This window comes from Chinchilla lanigera, unplaced genomic scaffold (genome assembly GCF_000276665.1).
Source record: "Chinchilla lanigera isolate Chin_1 unplaced genomic scaffold, ChiLan1.0 scaffold00027, whole genome shotgun sequence".
In the NCBI taxonomy this organism is placed as follows: domain Eukaryota; kingdom Metazoa; phylum Chordata; class Mammalia; order Rodentia; family Chinchillidae; genus Chinchilla; species Chinchilla lanigera.
The window spans coordinates 24604429-24617004 of record NW_004955428.1 but is presented as its reverse complement, the minus strand read 5'-3'; the positions used below and the strand labels follow the sequence as shown (position 1 = coordinate 24617004).

The following is a 12576-nucleotide window of genomic DNA, read 5'->3' as shown; positions in this document are numbered from 1 at the left end:
TTCACTAACTCTGTGCAAAAATGCTCTGCATAATAATAGCAATAACAATAAAACAAGTAGCATAGTTCACTATCCTTACCTGTTTTTTGTGGCCCAATTACCAGGAATTTTGGTAAGTGGTCACAGGTTTTTTCCCTGGACCAGATGTCTTTGTGCCGTTTATCATCACATGGATTCTACAATACAAGAAGGAAGAATAACAACTCTCACTGTGTGTTGAATGCTTCTCTCTATTCCCTAACAACTGTTCAAAATACGGAAACAAATTCTTGGTTGATCTCCTGAAGCTAGAAGTTAGGTGCTGCTCTGGTTCTCTGCTTGCTAAATCCTTTCTTTATGAAGTGATAGGCACCTTTCCTTACTTCCCGGCTGCCGCTCAGTGTGGGATCAATCCACCTGTCACTTCTGTCAGGTGCGCTCCTAAACCCTGAGTTACCGCTCTTTGTGGGTTTAGGTTTTACATCTGCAGGTCAGAGGTTTTAATTTAGCATTGTCTGACCACCGTTTCACAGATTATTTTCAATTCTAATGCTTTTTACATTGAAATGTCTAAATATTAGAGACCAAATATTTTGTTACTTTTCATGCAATATGAGTTTCTCTGAGGAATGTTACTTAAGATAATACTTGACAAATGAGTTGTTTATAATTCTGATTCTTTTGACCATTTTGCCAAATATGGGTGCTGCAAAATCAGACTTCTCAATATTCCATTGCAGCACAGAATGTAAATCTAAGCAATTAAAAATAGGAGAGCTATCAAGAAAGCTTTATCATACTCAAAATTCTAATACTGAATTAAAGAAAGCAAAAAGTAAAATTTCTATTTCACTTAGTTTTGGTTTTGTGGTTTTCTTTGTTTTGTTTTTTTCCAGTACCGGGAATTGAACTTATGATGTTGCATTTGCCAGGCAGGTGTTGTGCCGCTGAGCTAAATCCCCAGCCCTCTATTTCATTTAAACTCTTATTATATAATTTGTTTAATCTCTTTTTTTACTCCATTAAAATTTTATTTTACAAAGAAGAGATAAAAGGCACTAAAAAAAAAGAAACCATTATTAAAATATTTTTCTCAAAATGCTTTTTTTTGTACAGGGAATTGAACTCAGGACCTTGTGCTTGGCAGGCAGGCGCTCGTGCTGCTGAGCTATATCCCCAGCCCCTTCAAAATATTATTGCTATCACATTATTGCTATTTGAGAAGTCCTACTATGTTGTACAACTTGGTATCAAACCCCAGAACTCAAGTAATCCCCTTGCCTCAGCCTCATGAGCAGCAAGGACTGCAGGCATGCTGCACTACACTTACAATACTATCTTAACAATTTTTAAAATATGCTGAAGAAAAATTATTTTCTCCAAATAACATTTAAATTTTTAAAAACTAATGTTTTAATGCTTTAAAGCTAAGTTTCACAGTGTCATTTTACAGGCTAAACAGAATTGGATCATCTTGACACTGTGCAGCATCGAATGCTGGCCCCTTACGTTGATGGCACAACGTTCACAGGACCTGACAATAACAAAGGGTAAGCGCCGTGTCTGCCTCGATATGACACATGCAGTTCAGAAGACGGAGGACAAGCATGTGAGATGTCAGGAGTCCGCTACCCTTAAAGTTTTAGAAGAGCATTCTTCTGTAGCATGCTGAGGCCTCTTGTCCGTACCAGGATGCGAGTGAGTAGAGCAATTCTTACTGCTAGGAAGGAAACGCAGTGGCTGTTTGGGCCTCGGGAGTGGAAGTGGCATGTTATTGTAACAGTGAATAATGCTCTGAGAGATTTACGGAATGGCACAGAAAGCTTTGAATGGCGCCCAGAGTGGAGCAGAGGGTTAGGTAAAGCTACTCTCACACTTAGGTCATAGGTCCTGGCTGACGTGGGACATTATGGCATCTTTACTAAGTAGGGATTCTGGTAACCACTGGAGAAAAACTCCATGTATATTCCTAAGGTTCTGCAGCCAAATATGTCATCTGAAGCAGATAATTCAAACAGCTTTAGGTATGCAGCTGGGCTCTGGAAGAGTGTGTTTGTGATAATGTGATCATAACTGCCCATCATGAATTGGTACTGACAAACCCATCAAATCACAAGCTCAGACGTATCTAGCAACAATTAACTGTAAGAGCAGCGGAGCAGCTGGTATCCTGGGATTGGTCTCGGGCTGATCTTTGCTTATAAGTGGCCTAGGTTCCCATATCTCCTGACACTTTCTCTCTATTCTCTCTCCATCAGTTATTTCTATAGTTTCATGAAAGGTTCCCTATAGACTATTGATAAATAGGGAAAAATCCAAGCTTGGTTTGTTGGTAAAATTCTAGACCCTGCTACACTATATTTGGAGGTGAATCGTAGTTCTAAAGCAGTGGTTAATGGAAACTTTCTAACTGGTAAAATTTTGGGCAGTGTACCTGGTCTTTTTTTTTTTTGGAGACAAGGTCTTATTATGTAGTCTAGGTTGACCTTGAAATTCCTGTGCAGCCCAGGCTGGCCCCAAATACATGATCTTCCTGCCTTAGTCTCCCACTATGACTACTACTGGCAGTCTAGTAGCCAAATGTAAGTGGTGACAACCACAGGGTAGATTGGTCAGGCAACTTGGATAAACAAGGTAAGATTAGTGCTACCAAGCTATAAGGAAAAGACATGTGGATGGAGTTAGTAGTCGCAGAAAGTGTGTTCTTTGTACTACCCATGAGGGTACACTAGTGGTAGACAAACAGAGGAGAGTTACTAAACAACCAAGTGCATAGTGTGAGGCAACTAGTTCCAGACACCACCAGGGGTTAATGTCCTTCCTCACTCATACAGTGCTGAAATGAAAAGCTTATTAGTGAAGTAGCCATGGTCACAGTATGGAAACTATGCATGGACCTCCTCCCCCTACTCTGCTCTACTTACCACTGTGGCTGGATGGCTGCCCTCACAGAAACAGAGATCTTTTCCAAGTCCCAGAAATAGTATTACCCTGTCGCTTAGTGCAAAATTTATTACACTGGCCACTTTCATCCTGAAACGTGCAATGATTCATCCAGATAAGGCTTGACACATATTGAAAGTATTAGTTCTCATTCTCTGCCCACACAGTCTGGGCCATCACAGAGTCATGGGCTCTCAGGGTATCTGACTCACTGACAAGTTATCCCGCATCATGTTGGTGTGAGAACTGCTTTCTGGTAAAGGAAGTGTAGAAGTGAGCATTTGGTGGTGCAAGTCACTGGCTATATCAACATAGTGCACTATCTGGAGGCTCCCGTGTTAGAAAGATTTCTTCAATGTAGAATCGACGCTCCAGCCTGGATATCTAGGTACTTCTTAAATTAAAAGCTATGATTTGATGCTTTTTCTCCAAAGGACAGGGTAGTTAGGTCTAGGAATGAAGACGTTTCTGCGAGAGCAGACCTGCTCCCATCATTCTCAGTGACTCACTTGGAGAATTTGTGCTTTTTCTTCTCATGACTTTAAGATCCATGTGTCTAGGGCTCCTAGTTCCTGAGGAGGGGCTCTTCTGATGGGCACACGATAAGAGGACCACTGAACTGAAAGCTGTAGCCGCTGCCTGGGCACTTTGGACTCTGTACAAATAGAGCAGCAGACATGGAAAGAGGTCACCCCCCTTGCAGGGCTAGCTGAGCTGGACTTTCAGGAGGAAGTAAGACACACAGGAAGAACAGGAAGAACTATGTTTAGCCTGACTAGGTTACTTGGCAGCTCTGTATTCAGTTCAACTGTAAAGGAGAAAGAACAGCAGCTATTATCTCATAAGTGCTGAGCAGGAACAGCGCAGAGTCTACCACACTGTGCTCCCTGCTTGGCAAATTAGGTTCTCTCTGTTCAGGAGCAGGCGTTTCCATCATAATTCCTGGAGAAATTTACAGGAAGAGCATCAAAGGCACAAACTACAACTACTGCCACTACATTTGATCCTCAAACGGTACTTGACTCACCGGGGAAACCTTCTAGACCAGCAGAAGCATTAGCCAAGGGTGGGGGGAATCCAGAGTCTCGGACAGAGGAAGTAAGCAGTGGCTTTGGCTTTGGGACCAAATGCACCAATAACGATATGGTTTCTGACAGTAACTCTCTTGAATGTTTTCTCAGGAACTGTGCTGAAAAATTTCAGAATCCTGAAAAATTGGGTTCCATGGAGTGAAAATTATAAAAAACAATCGAAGAGGAGATTGTGGCAATGTGCCTTTTTCTCCTGAAAAGATCCTCTTTTCTGGCTAATGCAATTTCTCTACCCCTGTATCCCACTCCCAACCTCTCCAGTGCTAACGGCCTGCAGTGGGGCAGACTGAGCATTGCCCGTGGCTCACTGAGAGGAACCACATGAAAGGCAAATTACACTCTGCATCCCTTTCCCGCTCTCAAGGGCTGGCCGTTGCCAATGACTACCACACACGAGGTCTACGAGAGACCTGCGTGCCTCAAGGTGAAGCGAGTGTCACTGTGACTAGGCCCTCCCTGAAGATCACGTCAACGCTAAACTCTGTTCTGGCCACAGCCGTGCTCAGCGCTTTCACGTTCTCTCTTCTGTTCCTCATTTTCCCTCATGGGTTTCTCCTGAAGCATTTCCTTAACATATCATTTATGACTGGGTCCTTGTCTCAGAGCCTGCTTCTAGGTGACACTAGCTATGGCAGTGACCATTTGCACTCTGTGAAATTAAAAGAAGTACTTGATCTAAATGCATCTTCTGTCTTTATCTCCCACTGGAACAATCACGAAGTACAATAGAAAAAAGACGAGCAAAGTATGAAGACAGCTGCATCATGCAAGAATGTACTTTGAAAAAGATTAGGTTATATGTCTTAGATATTTTTAATGGAATTCACCTATAGAAAATTCAACGGAAGTTTTTAACTATGAACCAGTAAACTCAAGTTCCTTTTTTATTTTATGTAGCAGATTTTATTTAGTCATATCTGGTGTCTACATTTTCTACATTTCTATGTAGTATTCAGTGTTACATCTCCAAAGTCCAGCTTCAGCTTTGTTACCTTACTGTGGCAGAAAAGGTTAGCCTAGTCTCATTTTCTTTGGGGCAATGGAAAATCTTCTGTGTTGCTTAGCACACAGGTTGCCAGCTAGAGATTACATTTCACAGTCCTTGGGGAATCTTACTTTCTTCGTGCACATGATATCTGTGCCATGGAAATTGAGCCAAAATGATGTGAAGCATCTTCTTAAGGTGGAGCTACTTCCCTGCTTCCGCTATCTCTGCGTGTGCCTGAATCTCAGAGGTGGAAACTGTATGCTGAAGAAGTTGATGATCTGAGATGCTGGATGACTGCATGGAACAGAGCTGTCTACCTCGCTAGGTTGCCTGCCTGCTGTTTGGATAATCACAGGGGTGAAAAATACATTGCCATCTTTTTAGCCCATATGCTTTTGAATGTTGTCATTACAACATTCCATGTACTCTACCTCCATGTGTTTCAAGATCCCTGTCTACTGAGATGTTGAGAAGCTTGTCCTAGAATGTGAATCAGTATAGTCTTTGCTTCCATAATTTCTTGCCATAGGATGAAAACAAAAAAAAAAAGTTGCAGAAACAGCCAGTGTGCTTAGTGAGACGATCAATGTACAGTCTAGTGTAAGCTCCTTGTCTTCTAGTATAGTGGCTACAAACAATTCAGCTCTGTTTGTGGACCACAGTTGGAGTACCACTGCTCTGATTCAATCATTGCTAGCAATACCCTAAGGCCCCAGCTACACTGTATTCACTGTCATGGAAATATTCAGCCCACCACAAAATCTTTTAATAATTTGTCTTTCTGTACAGTGCTCACATTTCTCCCCAGTTCATAGTCAAATTTTTGCTGACTTTTCTAACTTGAGTTAATATCTACCATGAGCTTCCCTCTATTGAATTTAGAGGCAGCATGGCTCCATCATTAGGAGCTAGAGCTCAGAAGGATGGCTATCTATACCTAAAGCAATTTTCCTAAATTCTCTGCAATTATTTTCTTTATCTATACAGTAAAGATTAATTGTCTCTACCTCACATGTTCAAGAGCATTAGGTGAGTTAAAATATTACAAATGATCAGGTCCTGTTGTGTATGGGAACATTGGCTTTCTCTTTCCCTTTGCCTGGATGAGTGGCGCAGTTGGAGAAGGAGGAAGGGGTTAATCTTACTGATCTGTCTTGAGAGCACTCTTCCCGTCCACTGTCAGAAGGGCATTGGCACTGATGGGAGCTTCTCATCCACAGGAGAGCTTTGGTCTCTCACAGCTGGAGGGCTAGACATTTCGGATGTGCGAGTTGCCTCGTAGAGAAATATCTTGGAGTTTCTTCTTCAAATTTGGAGATGTAGGCTGCCATCCCAGATGATCCCAATGGCCCCTATATAATACTGGTTTAATTTATGGATGAATTTCTTGGCTCTTGCATGTCATCCAATCAGTAGTTTTAGCCCTTCTCATCATTCATTTGTCAACTCAGACACTACCCCATACAAGAGGCCCTCCCTAAGGACCGCAGGGAAAGCTTCCCTCCACTCTTGTCTCCATTTCCTGACATATGTTTTCAGTACATCTCAGTACCGGGTATTATTTTATTCATGTGTGTACGTGTTCATAGTAATTTTATATTACATATAGCATAGTGGCCATCTATAATTCTATCTCGCTTAGAATATAAGTTATCTGAAAAGAAGGCCTCTGTCTGTCTTCTTCATTGTTACAATCTAATACACAAGATACGTAATAAATGTCTGTGAACTGAATGCCTGATTGACTGATTCAGGGTTAGCACAGTGGATGTCTAATAATAGACACAGATTTTGATATATGCTTGAAAACAAATATAATATGAACTGTACAGGGATTTAGACTCCAAAGTACCCCCCCTACTGCAAATGTCAACATCCCCATTGCTATCCTATGTGATAACCCCAGAAGCCAGTTTTTGTGAGGTGCTTACAACTATCTCTTTAAATCTTTAACCATTATTCCTGTATATTATCATATAACTGCTTTATTTGTAAGGAACGCTATTTCACAACTGTATTTTAGCAACAACAAGGACAACCCTGGTTACTGAATTTCTGAACACACAGCTCAGCAAAGGACAGGCAGAAGGAGAGGTGCTCTGCTCACTTGCTTAAGTGAGGGTTTTCTTGCTCTTAGCAAAGGTGGACGAGCAAACACTCTTGAGAGATCTTTCCTGGTTCTTACATGTTCAACAGGGCCACTTACCTTCTTGATTGCAGCACCAGTGTCTTTCCCATTTAATTTCTGCTTGCAAAACTGGTGAAATAAAGTGCTCACAGAGATAGGTAGGTGTAATAGAAGATTTGAAAAAAATTTTTTCCCTGACATAAAGAACATGGATAGACATGCCTGTAATTTTGGGTAAATAATGACATTAGTTATGTCTAGTTTTGTGTCTAGTTGTACTTTCCCAGATGATATACCTCTGAGAGTAAACTATGAAATAAAATTACCTGGATTCTATGATTTTGCAATACATTTTGCTCTATTTTATTACTAATAACTCTAGTTACATTACTCTAGTTCTTCGTATAGGTATCTTACAGTCCCCAGGATTGGTTTTCTTCAGTCTCACCAAATTATATTTCATTACAGCTCTGCTCCGTCTGTGCCGGATGTTTTGGGGCTTTCCTGTATCTCTGCTTGGGGGGCGGCTGTATCTCTGCTTTCCTGTATCTCTGCTTTGGGGGGCCTGTATCTCTGCTTTCACCTCTTTCACTGTGTATCCCCCTTTGTTAGTTAATCACACTTTATTAACACTATGTCTGCATCTCCTATTTTATATTCTGAAGATGTTTGTTTAGAGTTTCCCTACTCTGACTTTCCTTTCATTCTCTGAATATTTGAATACAGCAAACACAATATGCAGCTTTTATTGATCATATTCAATATTCCAAGTGCTTGCTTGACATAGATTGTTTCTAATCCTCAAAGCAACCTGGCCAGACAGATATTATTATCCCTTCTTTGTAGCCGAGGAAGCTGAGATGCAAGGTGTTTTATTTAGGTCTGGATGAAGGTCACACTGCAAGTTGGTTTCAGATTTGGAATCCAAAACTAAGATTGTCTCTGCTGGTAAGTCGCATATATGTGAGCACGTGTGTGTGTGTGTGTGTGTGAGTGTGGGCATGTACACGTATGAGACATTGATTGTGTCTGAGAAATAATCAATGAGACCACCAGGTGCTGCAATGATTATTATTATGAAGGTCGAAGATCTTCCAAGGATAAAAAGCCAAGCACTTCCCTGCACTGTTATACTGTGTTCTGTTGCTATTATTTTAATTTTAAAAGTCAGAATATTACAAAGCAATAGGATATCCTTTCTTTCATTCTCTAACCTGATTGTCCCCCACATTACTGAAACTACAATAAGCAGTAATTTACTGTTTTAAGTATCTAAACTATAGATATATTTAAACTTTGCAAAAAATTCAGAATAAATTTCTTTAGGCCGCTTACGGTTGCAGCGCTGGCCTAGTGAAAACACAAGTAATGTAGTTCTTGCAGAGGGGAAGGTGATGTGAATAGTTTTGTATGTGGAGTATATGAGACAATTCAGTTTTAAGGAGACAAAAATGAAGTGTGCCAAAGATGCCCTGGAGCAATCAGCAAGACTTAGAAAGGATGATAAATTCCAGAGAAATTATGTTACTTATAAGGGTACACGGTCCTAGACTATTATCCCATAAAGAAGCAAAAATTGCATTTACCATTGAACTGAAAACAGGGATTTTAAAAAACATCATGCCATCTACCTTATTTTCAAGTCCATGTTTTTATGGGTATGTGAAATGACTTTTGTTTGAATTAGATCAGGTTATTCCAAGCCTATATTCCTTTGTGCCTCTGAACAACTGCTTTACCCATCACTTCTCTACCTCCTGCACTCAGAAAGACAATGGAATTATCTTTCAGGATTGGTTATCCTCATGCAACAAGCGCCTGTGCCAGATAACCAGGACACTTCTAGACAGTAATAGTTGAAATTTTAACCATGGCCAAGCTCCTTGTGTGTGGGTGGGGGTGGGGATGATTTTGTTAATTGCAAACACTGCAGCGATGATTGGTTTCTTTCTCATTTCCCCTTTCCTGGCCTTCCACTCTCTGGCCTCAGTTTAAAGAATGCTATTAAAGACATTTTTTAAATTACTATTAATTTTCTCTAAATGATTATGTCTTTGTCAAACATCTTCTGCTTTTGAAGTTGGCCACTTACATGTCTATAAAAATCCTTTTCCAAGTCTTTATTGTTTAGGGTGATTACTTCAAACTTTGTCTTTCATTGTCATTTAAGTTAAACGTAATTCACGTGCACTGGTGAGGTATATAATACGCTAGGGATGTTTATTCCCAATGCTTGCATCAGCAAATCCTCAAGGAAAACTTGGAAACACACAGCATCTTCTCCAAGATTCCCATGCAACTCTAGTATTTCTGCCCCATATAAAACCCACCCAACCCCTCATCATTTTGAAAGAACCTCTGACCATAATGAATTCTCTGTCCTTGGAAGTCCTGCAGCACCTGTTGTTTCAATGATTGTTTCTCAGACTTTTCTGTCCAAGTACCATGAATGACAGAGGCGTATAAATGCCAGGAGCTGGGGTAGAGTAGGATGGGCAAAGGCCTTGGTGCTGTGTCTGCATTGGTGACAACCTCAAGACTGCTTTTCTAAAGCATATCTAAATTATCCTGAATATCTATGCATTCCTCACTACATTACCCCCATCATGTTAGATTATCTAAGTAAATTAATACTATTGCCATTTTCCATTAAGTATTCTCATAATAAAGTTTAGAAAGTGCATGTTTGCTCTGTAGTTCTATCGGTAAACAGATGACTGCCTACTCCTACGTGTAGCACTTTTTATGTATATTTATGTTTGCTAGGACTGTCCTGGCAGTGATTAGATAGCAACTCAATACAAGCAACTCAGTTTTTCAGGTCTTATGAATTGGCAGGTCTATGTACTGTTGTTCATTCATCCTATGGTGTTAAAGCTTCATTCATCCTATGGTATTAAAGAAGTTTCTATAAGGCACATAAATAACATGTTTCTTTATTGTTGTTACACTTGAATGAAGTGCTCACATAAATTTTGTATGATGCTTCAAATTCAAAATATATAAAAGTAATGATTTCATTTTTTAGGGAGCTCTCTATAAGTAGTTTTCCCATGACAACTTCAGGAGGTGGTTTTTGTGATGGCAAATTTGACACTTGACAAGAACATGATTGACAGGAAATGGAAAACCTAAGACTGATGTCACCATTTTTGGATGTCACAACATCTGACAGCCCTGGATAATCAAAACAGTGAAGTGCTTCATTGTAAATTAAAGAACTAAAATATGAGGAGTTGTTTCCCCATTGCAGGGGTATTCCTGAAAAGTTAAGAAACATAATTTTGTAGAATTAAGAAGAGGGATAAAGGGGCTGGGGATTTAGCTCAGCGGCAAAGCGCCTGCCTGGCAAGCGCAAGGTCGTGAGTTCGGTTCCCGGTACCGGAGAAAAACCAAAAAAAAAAAAAAAGAAGAGGGATAAAATATAATAACCTTACATTTTGGTTCAGAAAACTATTTAAAATGATAACGATGTCTGTCCTCTACTGTGTCACCTACAAAGCTATAAAAATCATAGCAGCTGTTTCACTGGAAAGGCTAAGAAAGCAATGAAACATAGTGAAAATTATGCAATTATACATAGTATTCCAGTCTTCCCCTGGGGGGCTGATAGTTCACAGACAACCTTGTCTTATTCTCAGCCTCACCTACAGACAGCTCTACCACACTTCCTCTGGGGGTTCTACTCTTCAGGGCCACGAAGTAGTCAGGGCTTCCCTGCTTCATAGGTAGGTTACTTTCCTAACTTCATCTCCTTCCTGTTATTGCCTGTTGGCTGAAAAGAAGTCTTCTTATTGACCACTGTTCTCCTTTTGTCACTTCACTCTCATCTTCAGGACGTATTTCTGTTTGCTCCTTATTGCCAACCAAATCCAAATTGTGCTGGCAGCTTTCAAAGCTCTCTGACTGACTTAACTTGCTCTTCAGTTATTTCCTGTCACATCCCCACTCTTCTCTAAGAAACAGTTTGCTGCTCCTACTGTTCTTTGTACTCCTGTGCTTTTGCATATTCTGTCTTGATATTTTAATGAGAGATTATTGTACCACGTTAGGGTCTGGGTTATGACACAGAGTCATCCCTTAAGCTATGTACGAGGTGCTGTATATGACAGGGACAAAAGTCTGCAGCACTGTGTGATACACGCAGTTACAGACTTACTAACGAGTGCGCAGCGTAACGAGGTACAGAGAAGAATAAATACGATAAATTTACAACATCATACTGTTAATATAAGAAGGGCTACATTGGTCTCTAAGTTCCATGAAGAACTTTCTTCTTATTATGTTATATACTTAAAAGGGTAGGTTGAATACATTCATACTGAACATGCTGTCAGATTCTTCTGAAGGGTGGAATTATCCCTGAAATTTCATTCTACAGAGATTACATTGTGGAAGTAGATTTGTTTTTCTAAGGGTAAAATTGCCAGCATGTTGCCATTGATACTGCAATAGAGCAGGAGCAAGAAAAGCTAGTCCTGGCATGTCTCTAATAAGCCAAGTGACTTAGAATGCCTCACTCGATGTCACCATTTCTTTTCTAAAATGAATAAATCAGGCTAGATGTCCCCAACTTCTGCAATTCTTATAATCCATAACTGTCTGTGTTGGCGTTCATTCATTGCTTCACTGGACACATTAATAGAACCTACAGAGTGTACGCCACTAGAGCTTGTGAATTGTTTATGTTATAGACATTCAGATGTCATCGTTTCTAGCAGGAGCTGGATGCTTTGACAGCGAGAATCAACAAAAGTGCTAAGCACCTAAGGTTAGTGCATTGTGATTTACTTCCCTACTTCGCTAAGCCCTGGAGACATCAGCCTGGGTAGCCAGGAATGGCAGCTCTTTGAGCATTCCCCTGGTCACACAGGCAGTCAGGAATCCTCATCACGCTCGGCATGTTTGTGGACAGTGAGGCTCTGGAGTGACTGAGTGAAGATTGAGACAGAGCTAACCTGACAGCCTGAGAGCTTAAAAGCATCGATTGGGGGCTGTGCAAGAATTTGACCTTCCAACTACCTCCATGTTGTGGTTTTGTTTCCTGTAATGGAAGTTAAAAAAAAGAGAAACTATTTTTCCATGTTTGCTAGTGATTATTCTATCAATCCAATAAAGGACATGAATTAATAAGTACCTATGAGTATAATTTTAAGACTCTCACACACTAGGGACTGAAGTGATGCAGATACAGTCTGGAGACTGCATTCCATGAGTGTCCACAGCTCTACATTAATCAGCCTTGAAAGAGCCAATTTCTCATGAGAGAGAAGCACGGAGCATTTTGTGCCTACTTACAGGAATGCCCATTGGCAGGTATGCATATTGCACTTCTTAATTAGATGACAAAGCAGCCTCATATATGGTAGTCGGTGCTAATGAAAATTTACGTGAGAAACCAAAGGGAATTAAATAGATGTGAAGATTACCATTTTGCACTTTATCTT

The 12576-nt window shown here is 40.4% G+C and overlaps 1 protein-coding gene across 5 annotated transcripts in view; it reads right to left on the bottom strand.

Moving 5' to 3' along the window:
* Ndst4 (N-deacetylase/N-sulfotransferase (heparan glucosaminyl) 4) overlaps positions 1-12576 on the bottom strand; it is a 259969-nt gene that overhangs the window by 19551 nt on the left and 227842 nt on the right. For all 5 annotated transcript variants that reach the window (XM_013515257.1, XM_013515258.1, XM_013515260.1 and 2 more), the window contains one exon: positions 80-176. In XM_013515257.1, the coding sequence (XP_013370711.1) occupies positions 80-176 (97 nt within the window). The remainder of the gene's footprint in view (positions 1-79; positions 177-12576) is intronic.